Source organism: Halichondria panicea, chromosome 12 (genome assembly GCF_963675165.1).
Source record: "Halichondria panicea chromosome 12, odHalPani1.1, whole genome shotgun sequence".
Taxonomy (NCBI): domain Eukaryota; kingdom Metazoa; phylum Porifera; class Demospongiae; order Suberitida; family Halichondriidae; genus Halichondria; species Halichondria panicea.
This window is the reverse complement of record NC_087388.1, coordinates 3,891,934-3,915,884: the sequence shown is the minus strand read 5'-3', so window position 1 is coordinate 3,915,884 and position 23,951 is coordinate 3,891,934. Positions and strand designations below refer to the sequence as shown.

Below are 23,951 nucleotides of genomic sequence, written 5' to 3'. Positions count from 1 at the left end.
TTTTTGGAGGATCTAGATGTTTTGACTTTCTGGCTTTCCCTCATTCTTTCCTATCTTCCAGCATCTTCTGGAGCTTGTCGTGGTGATTAAGGAGGCTTTCAGTCTGCCTCCTCTCGTAATCTAACTTCCCCGATTTTTCTAGGAAGATACACTCTTTGCCTAATTTTGCCAAAGGGGTTTAACAAAGGCCGTGGACGTTGCTTTCTGGGAAAGTTGAATTTACATCTTTTAGTGTACTTTCCCTATACCAATGTGTCTAGGCCTATATAGAACAGTATAGTTATGATGCTTTGAGCTCTGGGTCAGTTTCTTTATCTGAAATGTGACTCGTGATTCTCTCCTAGATAAAGGAGAAAACCACGTCATCGGGGTCGACCCCTAGCACTGGCGCTCCCATTATCCAAAGCATTATGAGGTAACACTAACCCTCTGTCCTGGTACTTTTTTGAAGCACATCACCTTGCCAAACAATTTACCGCGCTGAATTACAATTTTGAACATTGCACTACTTGGTTCCACGCACATTCTGCATGATTGTAGAGAGGTTTCCTCTAGCTCGCAAGTCTGACTGCATGAGGACTGTGAGGACTGTCTGTTTACAGTGTTTAAGAATTGAATGAGCATGCATGAGGTGAGGTAGAACACGTACTCGCTACTTTTTCTGTACCTAGAGTCTTTGTTGTTTAGACGTGACTTTACATACTCACTGAAAAGTCAGGTGCTCGTCGCGAGGGTGGAGCTCATCGAATCTACCTGTTGGGAAATGTCTGGGAAGCACATAACGTCAAATTCTCTTGGCTACTCTTCAACGGCTTAAGCATTTAAACTGGTCTATGTACCGGTGTAAGCTTGTATGCCAGCCGTGTACCCCGACTGGTCAGAAACCTTTTCGACAATGTTACTGTTTGCGGAGAATTTACAGGCTAATATGGGAAATATAAATCTTGTACTGACCAATCAGATTGCTGGATCCTGGGCTACTTAGTAACTAAATAATAGTTAGACACTGTTTTGGAGGTGTCTATAGGATTTAGAAAGGCACTGTTTTAGTATCCTGAGCGTACATAGATAGGAGCTTCGAGCCACCCTCAGATATCATATAATGTTTGAGTCTTCCTCTACTATTTGATGACTAAAATCAGCTATGACCACACGATCTTTGCGGTAAAGTTTTGCCATCTAAGTACTTGTAGCTAGCTAAATTGCAAGGTCTCAGTAAGGTCCCTGAGTTACGACCAACCATTCATGCATGCAGTGTACAAATTGAAGCACTGTAATAGTTACTTATGAGTAGTGCAACCATAGTCAAAAACAACTAGATCTAGTGTTTTAATTACCGTGAATAGTTTCGTATGTCTAACCATATAATGCTCCGAAGTCAGACTCACCATTATAATACCATATAGCAGGTTCTTTCATATGGTGGAAATTTTCGTATTGAAAAGCATCATATAAAATTATTCTATTCAACATGAATATTAATTATGAAATATTTAAATGGGTAGTTCATCCGAAAATGTGCACCAACGAAAATTACCTACTCTACGGAAGTCGGTAGCTGTGCTAGCTACATGCCATGTATATATGGAGAGCAGAATCACACAGGAACGAATCACCAGTCCCTAGCTAGATCCCAGACCATGCACTTGTATAAAACAAATTGAAAGTTCTCTAAGCAGAAAATCCCCTGGATCCATTCACTCAACAATGTGAAACTACCTCTAAAAACTTGGTTTCCTGTTGGGATCATACGTGGCCTTGGAGCCGATGCACTGAACCTCTGGACTTACCCCAGATAATTATAACGAACACATGTCATGCAATTAACCTATGTCCTTGTTCCTTAGACAGAAATTATATGGTTCATGACCTTTCAGTACACAATTACGGGTAGGTCGAAGTGGCTGATTGTATCATGGGATGTTCAATGACAGGGCATGCAGTCAGCCCGCATCCTTAGTGGTGTTAAAAGTCCCAGGGAACTTGCATGCTAGTATGATGACTCAGCACAACTTTGGGGCAGTTTACTATTACAGATGATGTGTGCATGGTTTCTATAGCCCGAATGTGAACAGTTTTTTCTGTAACGTTATACTATTAGAGATACCTGGATGTTACGAGGCACCCTCAAAATTAATAATCATGGCGCATGTAGCTAAATTATTTGAACTTGCCCCATCATCTATAATTTGCCCTACAGTTATGTATGAAAATAGAAGCTCTATAATAGTGTTTTGTGGCCAATTGCATTCTGAATGCCATGCCATGCAGGAAGTGGTGTATAGGGGGTTATCCTATAGTGGACCAGCAGGCTGCCTATGGAATCCTCATTGCAGAGTTGAGTATAAAAGCAGCAGACCAGAACAAGCATTATACAATTAAGACGTACTACTCTCAGCACTGAACAAATACTCTCTATAGAATTCAAACCGAGATGATGACTGCAATCTTTCTTCTCGCAACTACCATGCTACTAGCTACAGTGACTGCAGGACCTCTCCCCAATTCAACTCTAACCACCCGTAAGCTGTGCATCTCATAATGTATACCAATAATTATGCTTACGAAAATTATAATGATCTGTAGTATACTCTCAAGACTGTTATAAGCGTACGTATGTGCCCCATGCACTTATATTGTGTGTATAATGTTTTTTGCTATTTATTCAATTCAGCGTTTAGTCTATAAATACATTAGGTATCCTATGCTGTTTTTTTATATGCAGTAGAATTTCAATTCTATTATTAATTATACAGTTTATGGGTGGATGAATGATTCGGTTGTATTGAAGGAGAGGTATGCCCCATATGAGCTACACGTTGGTTACCTGCAAGGCTCAGGACCAAATCTCACCTTTAAAGTGATTGTGGACCAGGGAACCACACAGAGTGAGTATAACGACATAATGAATAGCAACACACATGAATTAATATCCCCCATGCACGTATATACCCTCCACCATACGATTCATGTATGCACAGCTATAGATCTCATCCACTCACTCACTCACACACACATACACACACTGCAGACAAGGTCGACTACACAGTAAGTCCACAGCTGGTCACCATCTCCTCAACTGCACCCTCTGTGATAGAGGTGGACACATTCTTGGACGGACTGGCTCTGGAGCCTGATGAGCAGTTCACACTAAGACTGGAGCTCGTGGGAGGGTCCGCCCCCGTGGGGATGCTACGAGGATCTCTTGCTGTCACACTAGTAGACTCGGATGGTGAGTCAACGTCAAGAGCAGCTAGTTTTGTTGTTTTGCAATTAAGCTGCTGGCTGGCTGTGGTGATAGTTAGGAGAGTTAGGCTATAATGTTTATACTAACTGAATGCAGTTACAGTAGACGCCGTTGTGAACCTACTATGGCATTTGATCAAGCCATAATTATGTAGTAGCTAGTCTGAAGAAACCACAGGCCTAAAATTATAATTATCCTTCTTTTTGAACCGATTTTCAGTCATAATTATAATTCAGCGTTAATTACGCTAGTCATATGTTTTACCCTCTCGTTGCAGTTTTGAAGGTGTCCATGACCAGTGCTGACTACAGAGTGTCAGAATCAAATGGGACCATAACTGTGGTTATAAAGAAGGACAAAAGGATTGCCACACCCCTCCCCCTCATAATCACACCACAAACTGTGGCCTTGGCAATGGCATGGTCTGACGTGACTCTACCAAACATCCCCACCCCCACTAATAAATACTCATTGGCAAACGTTCCAAACAGAGCAAGAGGTAAAATTTAATTTACGATCTCAATACACAATTATTATTTTGTGGACCTGGACATTTGCAATGATAATACTTATCTGGTCTATATTCACAGGTGGCCATGACTTTGAGCCCCATACAATAGTGGTACAGTTTCCAGCAGACGAAGACTCTCCCATCAGCGACTTGCCTGTGTCTGTACCCATTATCGATGATGCCGTTAACGAGGCCCCCGAAGAGCACTTTGTTGTCAGACTAGACACAACGGAGGGAACTAGTTCACTAGTGGAAGTTGGGGAGCAACAAGTCAGTCTCTGTACAATTGTGGATAATGATTGTAAGTTCTATATAATTATGTATGATGTCACGTAATAGAAAAATTAATAACGGCTCTATAGTGACAGTTACTCTTTATATATACTAGCACAGACTATAGCACGTACAGTTGTAACCTCACAGGAATGTTATTGTACCATGTAGATGGTTATTGCACAGCAAGACCAGTTTTTTTTCTTTTTGCTGTTAGATATAATTATTATAGGTAGGTAATATATAATTATACTGTTTAACTTTAGGAACCTGTCTAACTGCTTACTTTTTTCACTGCAGCTATTAGAATTGGATTCACTCAACCCTCGTATACCATCACACGACTTCACTATGATGAATGCTTTGAAGACGTAGTCAAAATTGCCAAAGAGGGCCTATCTGAGCAGTCATTTTTCTTTCTCATAGAGGCTGTGGTGGTATCACCCTCCTCTTCCATTTCAGCAGTCAGCAATGAGGTGGCTCACACTTTACTCACCCCAAACAGCCGTATTGTTGTACAGGTTAGTGCATTCACATGCATGAGACAGCAGGTAGCATGATTACTAGCACCGTAACATGATTATCCAGATAATTGTCGTTTTACCTTGGTAAATAACATGACATTATTTACAAGCCTACCCTGAGACTGCAGCTATGGTGCTGCAGAGACCCTAGCTCTAACTGTATGAGTATGTTAGAGAGATATATGAAATATAGCTTCATACCGATCGTTACAGCATCAATATGCCAATTACATGTATTCCTGGCTCATTAGTCACAATAGTACTACTGTAGTTGAATTTTACTTTTCCCTTGTAGACTTTGTACAATGATGAGCAGGAGAAAGGTGTGGATATCTATGTGGACCCTTACTTACTGCCCCCCAAGACTGTCGCATTTGAGTTAGTCATCTCCTCAGAGTTGGATCCTTTTTTCCTGCCTGCCAAGAACTTGTATCAGTCCACCTATGTTGTCATTGAACAAGCAAACTGAATCACGCATAATATTCTCCACTTCTCTACTATAATTACTATCATCTCTAATAATCCTCGTTTTTATGGCTTCATTTTTTGATATCGTTTTTAATGATTGTCATTTGTCTTGAGAAATGCCAGCATGATACGTATATGTACCAATAATGTCATGATCGAGACATGACTGGGTCAGCTGTTTGCAAATACCTTGCAAAAATGAATTATACCACAAAACCACCATACAATGTTGCTATGCAAGCAACATGTAGCAATGATGGCTTCTAGAACTACATATATTGTATAACGGGTACAGCTAACATTTTCGCAGATTTTACCAATTTTGTAATTATTACACGGGAATTTCACAAAATGGCTTAACCTGCGAAAAAAATTATACCCTTAAAGAAATTTGTCCACTGTATTGCATGCCGTAAAAGCAGTGAAGAATTTTCAGGCTGAAGGAACTGTTAGTATACAAGAGATTCCTGCTGCTTATATAATTATGTGAGAAATTTTTGATCAAAAAACTTGTAGTACAGTGAGCGAGTCAGCCATCGATCTGCAATTGTGCATACAGTATGCAAGTCTCAGCATATAAAGTGGTATAGACCATCTCCACTTCAAATCCTCACCAGTTCTAGATCTAGAAGCCATCATTGCTCACTTTTTGTTTTACATGTAGATCTACATGTGTATCTAATTGTATGGTGGAAACAGGTTTTTGGTAATGTAGTGAATGCAAGGACTATGCCAACAGCATAATTGCATGTGTGTGGGTGTAGAACAAACAGATACACCCACTCTAACATTTTTCAGTGGTCATGTGGTTTTGGTCATGTGGAGCAAGTATTCCACATTATTATTCTACATGATAAAAATTATCAGTATCATTCAAACTCTATGTCCACTCCACGAAACACTTGAAGGAAGGTAGTTATATACTGTATAGATCTAGGTAAGCTGATCCACTATCTATAGGGACACCATTGACATAATTATTACAGAGATAGCAAAAAGGCTATAGATATCTACATCTATTTATAAATAGCTAGCTGTCTATGTGTTAGAGTATTAGTTTTCACAAGTAGGAGGGATTGACACTATAATTTTATGGTGTACATTATGTGTTTGCAGACAATGAATGTTTCACTACTTCTAACTGCCCTCCTGTGTGCACTGTCAGTGGAGCTCTCCTGGGGTGACCCTGACAAGATCAAGATTGACCCAAAGACACGACTCTACGTGAGCAGAGAGGATGGGCGAGTGAGGGTCTTCCACGGACTGTCTCTGGAGAATAACGGCTCTCCAAATGTGCTCGCCAACTACACTGACGAACAGATGGCAATGTTGAAAGTGGTGAGTTTAATAGAGAGAAGAGAGAAGGAGCGAGTAACTACTGCAATAGTCTTTCCGTTTCAGAAGTTAAATATGCGATTACTCATACAAATTGACATTTGTAGTTTCTCAGGCTACTATTCCTAAAAAGCAAGTTTTAATTGCTAACTCACCCTCAATAAACGGAAGTGATTCATTGAAGTTTATCTCTTTAATAGGGATCACGTGATATTGGAAAGCTGATGCTGAGAAACTACAAATTGACTTTGCATGACCTAATTAAACATGACATCATCAGCTGGAGTGTGAAGTAGAGTGTTTATCCATTGCAAACACATGTGATCTTAAGCCGCCTACTATGATAACAGTACTAATCAGAGTTTAAAGATAGGAACTTGTACATAAAACTGAGCCAGCTATTACAAGTTTCTTTATGTACAAGTTCTTACCTTTAAACACTGACTGTACCCACCTCATCCGCTACAAAAACTAGGAGACTGACTTATGGCGCTGGATCGTAGCTGCTATAGGTTAATTGTTGCAAAAATAATTATTGCAACCTTTGAATATTACTATTTGGCGTCCTTTAAATAGATAAGAGGAATCACTAGGCGGCTATGCAGATCATGTATCATTGCAATGTGCAATTCACACTCTGGAATGTACTTAACCTGATGACATCGCGTTAATTATGACATCACAACGACTCTGCTGCATTCTGCTTCTTAAATGGCTTTCCAACAGCAGTTAGATGGCCTGGAAAATTGTTTTTAACAGAATATACTATGTTACATACCTGCTAAAGGACTATTGGCTACGATTTACATTGCCATAATATGAGTGCGAATTTATTCATTGGTTATATCCCTCGCAATACTGCGGTTCGCAAGCACTTACATGTAAGGAATATAGAGGTTCAAATGACCACACTCCTACAGTATCAATGATTCAAAGCACTAACATTTCAGGTCACTCTGCGAAATTTTAGCTCCTTGAAAATACGCGGTGCTATATTTTATACGAGATCTGGTATCATCAATGTAATGGATCATAATTAACCGTTGATAAAATCTCTTCTCCCCTGCAGTGGGGACTCAATGTTGTCAGGTTCGGTTTCCACTGGCACCGCGCAGAGCCCACCCCTGGTAACTACGACATGACCTATGTAGACGCTGTTGCTGACCTTATTGCTCGTCTGAATGAACACGATATCCATGTCATACTTGACATGCATCAAGACTGTTGGAGCCCACTGTTCTGCAACGCTCATGGTATCCCATCTGCTTATTCCCATGGATACTCAAGTGAGTACGATCCTAAAGGAAAAAAGGCCTATCCATTACCCATCGTTACACCAACTTATAATAACGATACTCAACTGACAAATTGTGACGAAGTGAATCAGAAAATATTTGGATGGTCTAGTTGCTATGTTACATATGGTGTGGGTGCTGCTGCTCAAAGGCTGTACGATAATGACGAGGGGATTTTGGATCGTTTTGGTGAATTTTGGAAGTTAATTGTCAGTAAAGTTAAAGACTACCCGAACGTTCTTGGCTATGAACTAATCAATGAGCCGTGGTTGGGCGACGTGCCACTAAACTTTGAGGAATTTGTTCCAACAAACCCACACTGGAATTTGTGGTTCCCTCACGAATCTGACAAAAATAATCTGGAGAAAATGTATACTAAACTGCACGAGTACATTCGATCACTTGACAATGATTCGATCATTTTCTTCGAGCCTGCTACTGGAGGAAACTTCCTCGATGCATGGCCGGTTGGGTTCACTGAGGGACCAGGTGGACCAGAGTATAACGATCGACAGGTCCTCGCCTACCACGTCTACTGTCTCTTTGTCGATTCAAAGCAGCCACACACCTTTCTCAACTACATCGTCTCATTGCTCTCCAAAGACGGGTGTGACCTACTCACTGACTCTATGTACGATGTTCGCGACTCTGATACGAAGAAACTAGGACTGGGTGGATTTATGACAGAGTTTGGAGATACTGGTCAAGGAGTGACTCCTGATCTTATTCATCACGCCACAAATAAAATGGATGAGTTTATGCATGGCTGGACTTTTTGGTATCTCACTCCTGATCCTAAGGTGAACAACTCCACAGTAATTTCCTTGTTAGCAAGACCATTCCCTCACAAGATTGCTGGGACTCCCTCCAAGTATAGCTTTGATCCAGACAAAAAAGTGTTCCAACTCACCTACATGCCGTGTACTGAGGAGCCTTGTGTTAGCAAGCCAACAGAGATCTTCACTGCCAAAAATTATGCATTCTCGTATGGAATGAAAGTGGACATTTTGAGCGAGAACACAGTGACTCACAGCCTGGATGAAGACACACAGATGCTCTATGTGAACGTGATCAAGGTCGTGCCTGAAAAACCAGTTCAAGTCACCTTGTCTGTAAATTGATATAATTATAGTTGGCTCTATATTATTCATAGGGATGTATCATAATTATATAATTTCAGCATCTTTAGTAGTTGGTTGTAGATCGATGCAGCTAGCTTCTTTTTATTGTCACTATTGTCACTATTTATTTATATAATTATCGTGATAGTAATGTTTCATACGAGAATGCATAAGTTTAATATTACACTGTAAGCAGGTAATTTTCATGGGGTAAAAGTTTAATTTGCAACAGCAGTCATCTTTGTGAGTAAAAAACTTCGTTTGCTTCACTGCCTTTTGTGCAATAATTTATTAGCATAATTATTAGCAATACACGCGCGCATTAACCCTTTCTCTGCTTTAGCCGTCATAATTATAATGGCAGTACGTGGTAGTGATAATGTTCAAAAAATTTTTGTGCACGCTGTGCATTGCATGCATTCCGATAAACCACGCCTAGAGAATTTTGTAGGTAATACTTCACAAAAATTGCAAATCCGGTCACACGCATTGACGAACACAGATAACACAACTAAAATACATATAATTATAATACACCTCTATGACACTCAAACAATGGTAAACTAGCTGACATGTGAATGAGTCTCTAATGCTTTCTCAATGTCCGACACTTGAGCTAACAGCTCAGAAAGCTTGCTACTGTCCACCTCAAACCTTAATACTTCATCAGCCTGAGCATGGAAAGAAAAATGTCCATGAAACAGGTAAAAACACACTGTAATCGATGATTAGGTACATGTATAATTATGGGTACATTATGCTGGGATAATTATTTCAGCATAATGGGCACACTTTGTGGTACATTATATGCACTGGCATAATCATTTCAAACATAATTTAATGCGGACACTTTGTTAGATAGCATAATGTCACAGTTACATTCTGCATCGTTGAGTCTACTTGAACTTTTGAACTAGCTCGTTTTCAGATCGTCGAACAAAATCCGTGGAGGACTATACATGTATAAAAAGTAGAGATGCGTTTTGCAAAAATAGGTGGTGCTGTTTTTTTTACGGAGGTGCAACGGTGAATTTTTCAGAGTGGTGCGTTTTTCAGAGAGCGTGTTTTCAGCCAACTCTACCCATCAGATGGTCACGTTATATGTCACATGATTTAAAAAAGCTGTCTCTGGCTGTCTTTTTAGCATGAACGAGTTTGTGGTCACAACAAGCACTGGCTGAGACGCAATTCAAGTAGATCTACTGCACACCGACTGCTGAAACAGCTTTGTAAAAATCATGTGTCACGTGACCATCGGATGGGTGGAGTTGGTAGAAAAACGCTCTCTTCAAAATGCACCTCTGTACCACAAAACCTTTCCAATAATTGCAGCACCCATTTTTGCAAAACCTACTTTCACTGCTACTTTTGGCAGTAATCACCTCCCTTAATTATAAGCAATGAGAGAATTCCTTGAGCATAAAAGAAGAGCATAATGGGTGAAAAAAGCACCATGTACCCACCCCTAATGATCAAATGCAACTTAAAACAGACAACCAGTTTGTTTTTTAAACAAGCAAGTACAGGAGAAATGTACACTTGACACAACGTGCACATATATACATGTACAATGTCATGCATAGTACGATTCCGGGGCTAATAAATAATACATGTATGGGTAATACATGTACATGTGTATGAGTGGGCAGAGTGGCACAGCTAAGGGTTCCGTTGAAAAAAGGAAGAGGAGGTTACAAACTTAAGAAGCACCACTCACTTTCTCACTCTCCTCGCTGCCCAGTTGTAACTCCATAATGGCAGTGGGCTCATTAAGCTGCTCAATGTGTCTGGCTTTGGTCTTGACATCAATCCTCCATGACGATCCTTTCAGTCTCCTACCCCACATATTGTCCTCTACCAGTCTCTGGTGGATCTAGTAGTGGAGAGGACAGTGTATACATACACTGTACACTTATAACAGGATAGTAAGAAAGCCTTCGAACAGCACATATCTGACTGAGCGGTTTTGAGACACTGTTTCACATAAAGATTAGTACATATATACACATCCCCTCGGTGTACTTGAGAACACTGAAATACTCTTTACAATGGTATTGATAGGAAAAACAGGTTACATGTTAGGCCAGGCTTTAGTACACTATACGTACAATACCGGCAGACTACTGAAACAGTTGGGTTTGCCCCATAGAGTACCTTTGACTTTTGACTCTTCCAAAACCTTGTGATAGTAGCAGCCTCAGTTTCACTGAGGGCTCCCTGCAAACAGAGAAACAGTCATTCTTGTGGTAGATAATAATATTTGTTTGACAGATTTAATTATACAACTGTATGTATGGCATTAAGTTTACTTGTTTCTTTCTCATCTGTGAGGAGAGGTAGGCGTCCAATTGAGTGAAATCCATGTCGGAAGACACCAGCCCATTCAGTAAGCCAGAGAACCTCTTCAGTTTAACCTGGTACTCTGAACAGGTCATCAAAACAAAAAATATATACAGTGGAACCTCTGTTAACAATCACCTACGAATAAAGGCCAGTTGCTATATAACGGCCAGGCACCCAGGTCCAAATGAACAGCTTGTGTATAAAACAACCTCTCAACAAAGGCTACCTCTGTATAAAGGCCAAAACATTGTTCCCATAGGTGTCCATTATAGAGGGGTTCCACTGTTACAGTAAGTAGTACACTGAGTATACATTATACGTGTAACAAGGTCAACGGTGGAAGTAAAGTAATGCAAGAGTGAACAGTTTTGTAAGACTTCAATTGAAGACGCCCTCTAAATATGCGAGCTTAGGAACTTTCCTGACTTCTAAAGTGCAACATCTGCATTGATATTATGTTGCGTGGTAAATGCATGTAGCCACACCCTAGCCTCGATTCCAGGCCACTGAAAAATGGGTGTTTTAAGCGGCCTGGTGAGTAATAATTACAGTAAAGCTCTAAATAATTATGAGACACTAGGAATTCAACATAATTACCAACCTGTAAGACAAACAACTTCAGGCTTCGTTTAGCTATGACATGAACGAGGGGTCCGACACTGTAATTTTTAGCGTACAAGATTTCAAAATCTCGAGATTTCAGAGATTTCAAAGATTTCACAAAGATTTCAGAGATTTCACAAAGATTTCACAGAGCATCACTGGGGTTGAAGATTGAAAGTTCTACCGTCATTCAACACTTGCACTAGTCATGCACCTCGGTCATGGATGCACTAGCACTAGCACTGTGAGCTGATGCAGTCAAGGCATAGATGGGCGTACCCGTCCCCTTTTTGTAGCAGGCCACACCCATCTAGTTAAGGCATGACACTGAGATTACAATAAGATTACGGAAAATGAGGTCAAAGGTGGGATTTCAAGATTTCGGGATTTCATGAGATTTCAAAAGTTGGTGTACAAGATTTCACGCAGTGTCGGACCCCTCGATGACATGAAGGGCCAGGGAAACACAGGCCACATACTATTAAAAGCAGGCTCACCTTCTTCACTGATTCCACCTAGGACATCATTCCTGAGAAATTCATCACTGAACTCCAATTCCTTGAAGTACAGCCTCTTTGCCAGGCCATTCAGAAAGGCAAACAGCGTTTTATCCACAGCAGCAGCAGCTTCTGACATTCTGAACTCCCCTTTTATTTAGCTGACCTGTGACCTTTTGAGCTTAGATCTAGGAAGGTGGGCGTGGCTCCTAGAGCATAATGTGAGCCACAATCATATAAGCGTTGACAAGCATATAGCATGCAGGCTAAGGTATCAAATGAATTGGATAGAGAGTTTAATAACTGTTCTTCAGTGTAAACACAGTTTGTGAGCCAGTGGCAGTGGTGATCTTATACTGAGCTGAAGAAGTGTCAACACACAAAGTATCGTCTTTACGGACTGTAAACTGTCCTCCATCATGTTTGTCACTGATCACGGAAACCTCTGCACTTCCCTGCACTACTTCAATGACAAGCGCTTTAATAGAAGCAGCTGGAGGCTGGTTGTCAACTGGAGACTGACTGCTGTTACCAGTGTTGGCAGCCATGATTATAGCGGATGAGCATGTGCCAGCCAGCCCCACCCCTCTATGCACTGTTGATGACGTTCATACGTGGGCGTTGGTTAGGCCTCAGTACTTCTCACTTTTTTTTCGGTCTCCATGGGGGCTGCCTACTTTTCTGTCCATCAGAATAGACTCGGTATACAATCAATGATAACTTCATGCAAATTGTGATTATGTTCCTCATTTTACATTAATGTCCACAGTGGGATTTTTTTGTAACAGTCTACACTGCACAGTGACATGGCATGACATCAGGAGTGTATGATGACACTCCTGATGACATGTACATGTAAAGTTCAAATGTGGGTGGAGCTGGTTATTTGTGTGGGTGTATGGCTCTATTTATGACTGCTATAAAAAATAGTGTGTCTGTCTATCACGATTGATTGCTGCACTGCTAGCTGAAAAAACAAAATTGCACTGGGCCGCCTCCTAGACAAACTTGACTACAACTACAAATCAACTGATCTCCAACTTCAAGTAAGGTGAGTTGGCCATCTTAGCCTTCTCAGCTGCTATTTTGTAAACCAGTCTGTCACCTTCAATATAATTATAGTCCTATCCGTATCCATACATTAAAGTAGCTAGATCTATCTGGATGCATTGGCCAGCAACAAAAGATGTGCAACTTTCATCATGTGAAGTTGGCAATCTGTAGCTGTAAAAGCACTGGAGTAGATCTAGTTGATTTTAACATCTTAGCTGGATAGGGTTTGGCAAACACAGTGGTGTGGGCACGTGTCGATTTCACTTCACATTAGTCACTCCACAGAGCACCAAATTAACCCATCCAATAAAGTTCGAGACGTCATATCTTTCAGATGGCATGCCCTATTCTGTGAGCCAGTGTACTTGCTAAATTGACATAACTACTACATTAGGTTTAAAGAAAAGTGAGCGTAGTTGGGCGTGGCCCGACTTTCCGTTAAGAAAGGAGGTAGGGTTTCAAGCCTATGTCCGGATTTGTCTTGCTGCAACTATATAGTTGCAGCAATGGGATGACAGCATTTTTAACGTGGTTGGTTGCACTCTGGTTGCGCAACGCATAATAGCATTCATCGTATTACTTAACACCCCACTTCAGAATAAATATTCATAGTGTTACATAATGCATAAGACAAATCCTAATATAGGCTTGAACCCCAACCTTCCTTTCTTAACGGAAGGTTGGGCCACGCCCAACTACACTGAGTGAGCCCATTTGCTTGTAGTTTCTTCTGTATAGTCTGTAGAAATAGTTAGCTTCCTTCAAAGCATTTGTGTATTGGCTAGAGCAATGATATTTCTTGGGTACTTGATATTGTCTTGAAGGGGCCTTGCTGTCGTTGTTGCAGAATGCATGCTAGATTTGAACCTCATCATGATTACATATTGGTGACCTTTCAAACTTCCTTCAATGATTTAATAATGCATCCTGAGTACAGAAGATTAAAGTGAGATATTTAATTTGCTTCTTTGTTTGCATTCCTTTAATGGCTTCTGTGGTCAGGAATAAAGAACCAAGAACCATGCCAAGCCAAGCCGTAGAGTTGCGTTCTCCCTAGGGCAACAATTAATGACGATATATAGAATGTCACGTCATTCTAGAGTGTACACCTGAGCACTCATCAAGTTTCTGTGTTGTTAACACAATAGAGCAGCTAATTCGTCCCCTGAGGTTACTATTATAGCTAGGCAGTGAATAGTTTGCTCATGAATATTCTAGAAGTTTGAAGCACATACATGCATCATTCTGTATGGCAAGTATCAGTCTTCAAAACATCTTCCAGTGGAAGCTCTGAGCGATTATTAAGTTACTAGCAACAACACAAACTAGTAAACTCACTTCTAGCTCTGTGTTCTTGCCTCTTATAATTATGATGCTCTTACCATTCTGGAGGGCGGCTTGAACCGGTTTTTTCTTTCCAGGCCAAGAAACTCTCAATACTAACTCTACCTAAAATGGCGGTCAGAGCCAAGGAAAACACTTCTTGTGAGCTTTCAGTAGCCTTTTAAATATCTCTTCGAGCCGCCCTGCATATTATAGTGAAGCAACAGTAGACTGAAGCTACAGTAGACTGTACCTAAGCTATCTAGTAAAAGTGTCTATTCAAGCCATGAAATGACTACTGCGTTTGCAAACGGTTTATCGTAACCTTAATTGTTACCCCCAAATGCCCAAATGGTAGACATTAGCTGCAAATCTGTTCAAATGATTTGCCAATCTCATGATTATGATTTCAGTGTCAGTTTAGCTATTGTGGCTTTACTACAGCTACCAGCTAGCTATTAATTTATCAGTTTTTGTAGCCATTGTAATTTGATTCAATGATTGTACCTGTTGTTTTGATGCATCAACTGCCAAAGGAGTGTTCAGGTTAGCCTAGGCCTATAGGCTAGCTAGTTGACTGCATGTTCGTGGCAGCTAGCTAGCTTCCCCTGGCTGAGTATGGGATTTTCCCTAGTCATGTGTGACCGGAAGTGAAAATTTCGCGCTGCGCGTTCGTAGTTTGGAACCCCCCTTTCATTTTTCCTGGATCCGCCACTGAATGTTACTGTATAATGCACATCTCCAACTAGGTATCGCCATGAAGGGTCTCCTACTAGTACTGTGTCTCCTCCCTGCTCTGTTGAGTGCCAGCCCAGTGAATAAGGAATCAGAAACATCGTCCATTCAAGACACTCTCACCAGGTCAGTCGTTTTGTTCAATGGTTGTGAAAACATTCTTGCCAATATAAATGATTGACTACTTTGCATTTACTCCAATTTATCGTGTGAATAATTTGTCTATCAACATTTTAGCTTTAGTTGACAGACATAATTATTCATCTTCGTGCATGGGGTCCTCTATTATATATGTAATGTACTAGAGACGTCTAATAAGGTCAATGTAGTATAATCATTGCTACACAAAGTATTTATGTGATCATGCTGTACTTTACCCATACTCCACTCCCCCACATGCACATGCACAGCTTCCTTCGTGTTCGCAGACAGAGCCCAGCCACGTGCAACAGTAACAGTGACTGTCTGGCTGATCCCACTCTGAACCCTCCAGTCGAGCTTGTACAATGTTTCCCAGGTGAGTATTCCATGTGACAGAATGTGTAGCCTCTGGGCGTAGCTGCAGGAGGCATATAGGCAAGCTGACTGTGTTTTGTTTGTGTTGCACTTTTTTAGTAGTATATATCAGTACGTGGTAACCTTTGTTATAACGACATCTTAAATGTATGTGTGTGTGCGTGCGTGCATTTGATTGTGATGGCGTAGTGCTTTAATTTTATACTGCTCTATATGTGCATGTGTAGTGTGAAGCCCCAAGAGCTTTCCTAAATGCCTCCCCCTCCACACACACACACACACACACACAGGCACCGGGCCAGGTGGTGCAGGACAGTGTGAGTGCTCCCAATGCTTCATGCTAAACAGCAATGGTCTCTGTGATGTTTCTCTTTGCCCTGACTACCTCTACAACAATGTCAGCGATGTGTGTGGACAAGACAGTCGGCCCAGGCAACTAACGGCATTCCTTGTTTCTTTGTTTGCCTCTTCCACTGGGGCTGCCAACTTTTATATTGGACAAGATGGACTAGGTGAGATAAACCATATCTTACTATATACTGTACAGGTTTATTGATTATACTTTTTGCTTATTCAAGAAACAACGTTTATGTGAATATTTACACATCTTTTGTTGTAGAAGCCACTCTCGAATGACAAATGAATGCATTGATCAATGTCAAGTCTCACAATGTCACTTTTCCCCAGTGCAATATGCCATATATTGGCACTGCTATTCCTTTAATCTCAGAGGTCAAAAGGCAACAAACAATATTATTATTCCTACTGTCACCATGCAGGTGGTGGTCAATTGGTTTTGCTGTTGATCGTCTTGTTCGTACCGTGTTTCATGTGCTGTCTACCATGCTGTATGGCCTGCTGCATGGAAAAGGATGATGTTAAAGGTAAACTTGTAGACTTATGTATATAATTATTGCACTAGCTCAGCTGAGAATGAGAGTTTAGTGAATTATTTATCTGTTCTTACGGTCCAGTGGTTCACTGTAGCTATACACACCTTTTTTCGATCCCTAACTACTCATTGCCAACACACCCTCACTTGTTTTTAATTCACTCCCATCCCAACACACACACGTGCCTGCAGGGAGTTTCTTCTTCATTATCATAATGATTGTGGTTGTTCTCCTAATAATCGTTGCCTCCCTGGCCATGTCTGCTTGGTGGATTGCTGACCTTATCATCTTTGCTACGAACCAGCGACTATCTAGCAATGGATGCACTCTTACTCCATGGGGTTGAACTTGAACTTATAACACTATAGCTGATTGAACTGCTGTATATACAATTGTGTCATTTTATTGTTTAGTTAATAATTATAACAATTATGCTTTTCTTTTTATGGTAAAATAATGGCTGGTGATGTCATGTAATGTATTATTCATAATACAGCTATATATGAATTGCCCATGCATGCAGGCCCAGAGGAGCTAGGTCCGACAGCTAGTACAGCAGGCAGCGGTGTGCGCAGCTCAAGCTTAAGCAATTAGCCTCAATCTGATTACTCAGTAAAAACATGCATATGACGTGGTGGGCAGAAGACTAATTGCTAGAGCTGCACCACAGTCGTACCTCCTCTTTAATGCAGGCCCATCCATTAAAAATATAGCTTAGCACCTAGCGCATTTTGTAATAACATGTAGGATCATTAAATGATGCCTAGACATACTGTACGTGACCAAGGGCGTATCGACCGCCCTTAACGTGACATGTACATACCATACAACAGAAAAACATGACAAATACAAAAATTGAGTGCATAACAATTACTATACAATGAAGTGATAACATTTGTCAAATTATACACATTAATTTACAGTTACAAGTCTGCAATGAGGGGACAACCGTTCAAATCAGTTCGTCCATTGTAAGCAAATATTGCTAAATCAGCAGCCCACCAGCAAGCAATAGCAAACACTAGAATGACCACCAGCACCAAACCAGTCACTGCACTCACAGTCACACAACACTCTGTGAAATAAAACGAATTATTTCCATTGACTACACTTACAATACTTTATTACAGATTACACAGATTAATGGGTTTTTGAGTTATTAAGTTGAGCACATGGAGCTTGTCTCAACATGGATTTTCATACTTGACATTATATAAGGACACGTTAGAAAGCAGGATAGTCAATATAAATGAGCAGTACAGTTTGTGTACATGTATAATTACGTCATAGCCGAACTGCGGTAGTACATATACATCATTTGTGACCAAACATAATGCAAGTTAAAGCGTGCATTGTTCACACAAACACTAACTAACCTCCCCAGTCGTAATCGTCGTCCTCTTCTTCTACACACATTATCGCGATAACTGGAAGGCAAATACACGCAACGGAGATGATGATAGCAGCCACGAGTAACCCCAACTGAACTCCACCTGAAGATGAACAATTCTGTAAAGTTATGCCATCAATGCGCCAACGTTTGACTGGACTTAATACCATGGCTCATAACAGAATTACAGCTTGAAAATGTTGTTCGTTCTAACGTGTAAGCTACGGTATAACCGGAACATTTGGCAAATGAGCCATTTGAACAGACTTGGTGTTTTTTAATTTGGCATCTCAGGCATGGCTATACTACTACTACAGCAATGACGTTGTGTCCACTGAATTTTTAATTTGCCAATCTTTGGTAAAATTCACCAAATCGCCAAATTAAAACACCCGTTATCGGTATTACAAGCACAAAAATAATAATGCTCGTGCCTATCAAGGCCTTTGGCATAACATTAGCAAGAACATTATGGTAATTCACTAAAAACTCGTATTTTTGTTTTTGTCATAACTAGAACCTCAATTATCCAGACACCTTTGTTTGATCAGATAACTGAGTATACCAGACAAGAAAGAATGGATAAACCATGCCTACTTGTGTGCGTGGTCCACTTAATCGATAAGCAGCAGTGCAACTGTAAGGGACGTGGTTGTCAGTGCATGCGCATACAATAAACATTCCTATCTCCATGGTAACTGGTGTTATTAGTGCATGCGTATTGACACACCTCTTTCTTGATATTTTAACCCTACTGTAGAGAAATTGTGCACAGCCAGATCAAGGTTCTATAATTATATGTACTACCGTATTACTAGAATATTTTGCGAGCATCAAATATTTGCGAACTTTGCGAGGGGGGTTGATCAATTCGCAACAATTAAATCCGCAAAACCTAAATTATCATTAGTGAATACACATGATCCTTTCCAGAATGCAATAGTTAGATCGCAAAGGGTCAAATTTTCTGCTGATTTGGCTCATTCGCAAAGGTTTTTCACTCGCAAAATATTCTAGTAATACGGTAGGTATATGTTAAAGTTCACAAAGGAGGGGAAAAGTACATAAAGAGATTGTAGAGGTCAGGAGTATCTACATCATAAAATTGTATTGCAGCCTGGTTTTTGATTACTAGGCCTATAAATAAATTATTATGATCTATGAAAGAATAACTCACCTAATACATAGTCTCCAATATAGAAGTTAGCTGCACCCACCGATGATAAAAACACTGACAGTAGAAAAGTAAGTTCTTGCGATTTTCTATTCTCCACACACTGCATTGTATCGAGAGAGTAGTTCCGACAGAGCGGAGCAATGACTTCACAAGTGTTGTCTATCCTCACAAAACACTGACTGCAGACACACAGTCCCGAGTCAGCGTTGCAGTGGACCAGGTCAGATGGGACATTAGTGCCGAATTTTGAATCTACGCAACTGGTGTTTGACACACATTTGTTCTCAATGAGGAGCACTTGAGACCTCTGAACTCTTGTGAGAGTAGCAGATTCAGTTTGGGGGGCGATTAAGCTGCTAGCAACATCTCTTACGACTCTGTGCGAAGAAAATACGGCAGAAACAGTTTAAACTTAAACGTTGGAAAAATTATATAATCTAGACTTAGACCTAGTTAGACCTAGTTACAGGGAGGGGGATAACAGGGAATTGTGACACGGTTCATCAAAGGTCATTTTGCAGCTCAGCTCCTTTCACCTGTGCACTCTGTCTCCCAAGGACTGCTCTTCTCTGTCAATGCTTCTGCTCTGAGCCTCGGTCAGCAGCAGAGCACCCAAACACGTACACACCAGCCAAAAGTTGAAGGGCATCTCTGTATTTATAAACTACTGACTTAGCACTATTATATCGGAGACTAGAAAGGGGAGGGGCTCCTGGAACTAGGCGGAGCTGGTCTATGTTTACAGAATCTTGGCTGCAGAATATAAAATGCCACTAGAACCTGAACCCAGAGTTTAGTCTACTCTACCTAGCTACAGCCTATAGGATATAATTATAGATAACATGTACATGTTATCCATCTTTTTTCTGTCCATAATGGTGAGCTACTGTGCATGCTCACCACGAGAAGAGAGATTCTGGCCTCTGAACAACATCACTGATGATGTTAACTTAGGTCAATCTTCCCCATTTGGTCCAAGACTGATGAACAGTGAAGGATCTAGGTGAGGAACATTGATTTAATTTCATCACGTTATCGTTATAGACCTATACTAGTAACTTTCTCGGGCCCGTTCTCTTCATTTTTACCGTGCTTGGGCTGTAAAAACCCATCATCGTCAAACCAACTGGGCTAAAATAAACTTTTTATCGTGACGCTAGCAAACAATTAAAGTTTTCATGTTTATACGTTAAATTAAAAAGCCGCGCATTAGAGTATTGCATTCAAAACTTGTACAATAATTATATCATATAAACTGGGTACATGAAATAGGAGTATCATTTGTATAACATGAGTGTAAGAGTATCCGACTCCTGTACACGCATTCCATTCCAGGCTAATTCTCTGGTGTGTTGTAGTTGTATACAGTAGACTCTCGTTAATCCGGTCACCCTTGGGACCATGCAGCTTGGCCGGAATAGCGAGGTGGCTGTAGCTCAGGAAATAGCCGCGGCTTAAAAACGACCTTACCTCGAATCTAATGACTGCTTTTGCGGTTCTTGTCTCGAGGATAATGTGGGATAATGAATCATTCTGTTCTCTATTTAAGTGTAATCCAATTTTACCACACCCAAAACTTCATATCCGGCCGTAATAATATGTATAAAATTACATTGAAAACCTTGTTTGGAATAGTGAGTGGCCGTACTTCAGGGTGAGTTTTGTGCAGTAAACATATAGCTATCATTCCGTTCCAAGCCAAATGGCCAGTATATCGAGGTGGCCGTACTTCAGAGAGCCGGAATAGCGAGAGTCTACACGATTACATCAGAGGAGGTACGACAGGTGCGCGTGCAGCTCAGCAATTACCGTATAGTGCAACATTTTCACTAGTTTCGCAGGTTTAATAGCATCCTACACGAAAATTAATTCCACAAATATTGAATTATCTGCTATAATGTGCAAATAATAAAGGTGTGGCCTCGGAATGCGTCAACCCACAAAATTTATTCAACAAAAATGCGTTTAGAGGCCATTCTACGAAATTTAAGTGCCTCGAAAATTTCGCACTATACGGGAATGATAACTATTCGCCCACGTACAGCATACCGATCAATCAGAGGCTTATTATTTGCTATTTACTGAACTGCACCGTGCCTGTCGTACCTCTTTTCTGCTTATATACATACTATCAACAGACACATGCAATTGTTGATGTCAACTGAATTTTCACCTAAGTGTATATTCATGCACTCTGTGATTGCTATGATGAGTATGACACACCCACCTTGGACAATGTAGCCTTGTGCATTGTCTGTATGGGAGTCAGATACTCTTATTCATGCACTCCTGATCATAATAATGGTGACAATACGAGGAATATTGTAACACAACGAACCCAAACTAATTGTATAGGTATGATTTCCATCGAGGTGTTGACATTCCCACTCCCCTGTTCACCGTGGTGTACGCCATTGATGATGGTACTGTCAGGATTCCTGGTCCAACCCACTCAGGTTTCAGTGACGGTGTTGTGCAGGTAATTAAGGAAATTGGAACTGATCTAATTGGTTGTAATTTGTGGTGTATATAGAACCTATCAGTAGGAGGAGGCACTGCTGCGAGCTGCTCTAGGGTGCATTAACTAAGCTATACCAATATGCAATAGCTAGCTCTCTAGTGTAGAGTTATGCACTAAGTAGCCTCAGTCCAAAAATACAACCTGGTACTATTGTTGTATGCTGCTTATAATCGTACATATAGCCATGGTGGGATCTGAGGAAAAACCAAGCTTCTTATGCTCAAGTGCCTTCTTTAGATGTGGCCATGCACTCTCACTTCAGACAAGTACATTTAAAATCAGGCTAAGGTGTACTGTGTGTGTAGGCCGAGGCCTAGGGCCTACTCTGAGTAGGCTTTGAATTATAACGACTCCTTCTATAAAGAACAAAGAATCGTTCTAAGGGTTATAACGAGTCCTTCTAAGGCTCAAAGAGTCACATGACACTGTTATATCAATGTCACATGATAGGTCAGTATGCAATAAATGGGGCCACGCACCTATATTTTAAATTATTTCTGGAAGTGAAGTGTTTCTGGACATGCAAGTTTTTCTTATCAAAAGTTCAACAATTTATTCAATTACTCTGTGCAATTTTTTGACCTTTATGCTGTCAAATCTCTCCCTAACCGAAACGGCACTAAACTAGCAATTTGAGCACTGCGGAGGATGTGTAGATGTGTAAGCAACATCGAACCTTTCATAAGATAGCCAAACTATCTGTAGATGTTGTGACAAAGTCCCAGACCTTAGCCGGAAACCGTTAGTCTTTTCTCTCCCTAACCGATTTATTTACCCATGCACTCTTCTATTAATCACCACAAACCCATGCACCACCTTATGTTGCCGTGGAAAACATTTTGTAGCTTATATTCATTCATCTATAATACAATCGTGGTAATAGCACATATCATCAACTACTCACAAATTTGTGAATCTATATTCTCTAGACTGGATGCACTGTACACTCACATCGCATCTTTGCCTGGTATACCTAAAAGCATTTTTGCACTTTTTGCCACAATCACTAACCTTCCCCCTATTATTATTATTATTGTATAGCTCTTACATACTGGATGGGATGATGACGGAGACCCAAATATGAAGTACTACTCCACCTACATTCACTTGAATGACTCTTTCCTCAGAGAGAAGGATGTTGGCGATTTTATTTCAAAAGGAACACCCATTGGAACAACTTATCAAACTAACAATAATTTCCCTCACCTTCATTTTGAGATTCGAGCTGGAACACTCTTTGCTGGTCACGCCTGTAACCCATGGAAGTACCTCCCTTGTGGACACTGTAATCCGTTTCAAGCCAATGTAACTATTTCGATAGAGCAAATAGTTGAAAGTAACAATTGTAGTGCCACTGTTCAAATATTAGTGCCACCAAACCAGTTAACATTCGCTGCAGTGCAGTTGGAAGTGAGTGGGGGAATGTCGAAATTTAACAGAACAATCGATATTTGTGAAACTAACATTTTCTACACCAACTATCCTTCATATGATACTACTAGACTCGATGACAACACAGTCGTACCCAATCTTGTTATCAACCCCCACTTTTTCAATAGTAGGTCATTTGGCAAAAACGAGTGGTTAGGTGTAAGCTATACATTTTTGAATGTGCCAGCTGTAGACGGAGCAAGATTGGCTGAAATCAAAGCTACGATTTTCGATGTCTTTGGTGAAAAGGTCATATCAGATCCTTTGTTTTACGATAGCTCCTGTTCACAAGTGGAATCTCCCACTACGTCTGGAGAAGAAAGCACAACCTCTCAGTCAGTCATGATCACCACTGGCAGTCCCACTACATCTGGAGAAGAAAGCACAACCTCTCAGCCAGTGAGTGCTGGTGGGAAGATGAATGGTGCCATGTGTATTCAAGGAATCATGCTGCTTACAATTATTAGTTTGTATTTCTGTAATTAGCGCTTTGTAGCATCAGCAAATCAATTTTATACCAATGCATGTGCATGCATCGACTCCTATATAGCATTAATTATTGAACAATAACTCCTTTAAATTCTTTATGTATATCTTGAGTATTCATTAGACAGGCAGATATATACATATGTATAATATTTTATGTGCAGATATGAACCAAACATATAATTATTACTTGGCATACAGACTGTATA

At 40.5% G+C, this 23,951-nt stretch overlaps 6 protein-coding genes across 7 annotated transcripts; 4 read left to right on the top strand and 2 right to left on the bottom strand.

The window, feature by feature from the left end:
* The first annotated feature begins 2,306 nt into the window (after nucleotides 1–2,306).
* LOC135345764 (uncharacterized) lies at nucleotides 2,307–5,140 on the top strand. Its single transcript, XM_064543203.1, has 7 exons — nucleotides 2,307–2,522; nucleotides 2,757–2,888; nucleotides 3,032–3,232; nucleotides 3,525–3,746; nucleotides 3,838–4,059; nucleotides 4,332–4,552; nucleotides 4,851–5,140. The coding sequence occupies exons 1-7, from the start codon at nucleotides 2,435–2,437 to the stop codon at nucleotides 5,022–5,024; spliced, it is 1,260 nt and encodes a 419-aa protein (XP_064399273.1). The 5' UTR covers nucleotides 2,307–2,434; the 3' UTR covers nucleotides 5,025–5,140.
* Nucleotides 5,141–5,804: 664 nt separating this feature from the next.
* Nucleotides 5,805–8,940, top strand: LOC135345762 (endoglycoceramidase-like). The gene is made up of 3 exons (XM_064543201.1): nucleotides 5,805–5,960; nucleotides 6,140–6,361; nucleotides 7,428–8,940. Exons 2-3 carry the CDS (start codon nucleotides 6,143–6,145, stop codon nucleotides 8,772–8,774), a joined length of 1,566 nt encoding a protein of 521 aa, XP_064399271.1. The 5' UTR covers nucleotides 5,805–5,960; nucleotides 6,140–6,142; the 3' UTR covers nucleotides 8,775–8,940.
* Nucleotides 8,941–9,229: 289 nt separating this feature from the next.
* On the bottom strand, nucleotides 9,230–12,790 carry LOC135345770 (COMM domain-containing protein 1-like). Its single transcript, XM_064543214.1, has 5 exons — nucleotides 12,218–12,790; nucleotides 11,084–11,196; nucleotides 10,929–10,991; nucleotides 10,492–10,647; nucleotides 9,230–9,445 (listed from the first exon to the last, which is right to left on the bottom strand). The coding sequence occupies exons 1-5, from the start codon at nucleotides 12,354–12,356 to the stop codon at nucleotides 9,338–9,340; spliced, it is 579 nt and encodes a 192-aa protein (XP_064399284.1). The 5' UTR covers nucleotides 12,357–12,790; the 3' UTR covers nucleotides 9,230–9,337.
* A 315-nt stretch (nucleotides 12,791–13,105) lies between these two features.
* LOC135345769 (uncharacterized) lies at nucleotides 13,106–17,228 on the top strand. 2 transcript variants are annotated; one of them, XM_064543213.1, is made up of 6 exons: nucleotides 13,106–13,263; nucleotides 15,343–15,454; nucleotides 15,739–15,845; nucleotides 16,135–16,356; nucleotides 16,624–16,728; nucleotides 16,929–17,228. In XM_064543213.1, the coding sequence occupies exons 2-6, from the start codon at nucleotides 15,351–15,353 to the stop codon at nucleotides 17,081–17,083; spliced, it is 693 nt and encodes a 230-aa protein (XP_064399283.1). In that variant the 5' UTR covers nucleotides 13,106–13,263; nucleotides 15,343–15,350; the 3' UTR covers nucleotides 17,084–17,228. The 2 variants fall into 2 exon arrangements, with proteins under 2 accessions (XP_064399283.1, XP_064399281.1); XM_064543211.1 differs by having other exon boundaries at nucleotides 13,110–13,268.
* A 325-nt stretch (nucleotides 17,229–17,553) lies between these two features.
* LOC135345768 (uncharacterized) lies at nucleotides 17,554–20,019 on the bottom strand. Its single transcript, XM_064543210.1, has 4 exons — nucleotides 19,841–20,019; nucleotides 19,305–19,681; nucleotides 18,114–18,230; nucleotides 17,554–17,812 (listed from the first exon to the last, which is right to left on the bottom strand). Exons 1-4 carry the CDS (start codon nucleotides 19,951–19,953, stop codon nucleotides 17,661–17,663), a joined length of 759 nt encoding a protein of 252 aa, XP_064399280.1. The 5' UTR covers nucleotides 19,954–20,019; the 3' UTR covers nucleotides 17,554–17,660.
* On the top strand, nucleotides 20,020–23,935 carry LOC135345765 (uncharacterized). The gene is made up of 3 exons (XM_064543205.1): nucleotides 20,020–20,307; nucleotides 21,660–21,783; nucleotides 22,867–23,935. Exons 1-3 carry the CDS (start codon nucleotides 20,147–20,149, stop codon nucleotides 23,740–23,742), a joined length of 1,161 nt encoding a protein of 386 aa, XP_064399275.1. The 5' UTR covers nucleotides 20,020–20,146; the 3' UTR covers nucleotides 23,743–23,935.
* The last annotated feature ends 16 nt before the right edge of the window (nucleotides 23,936–23,951 follow it).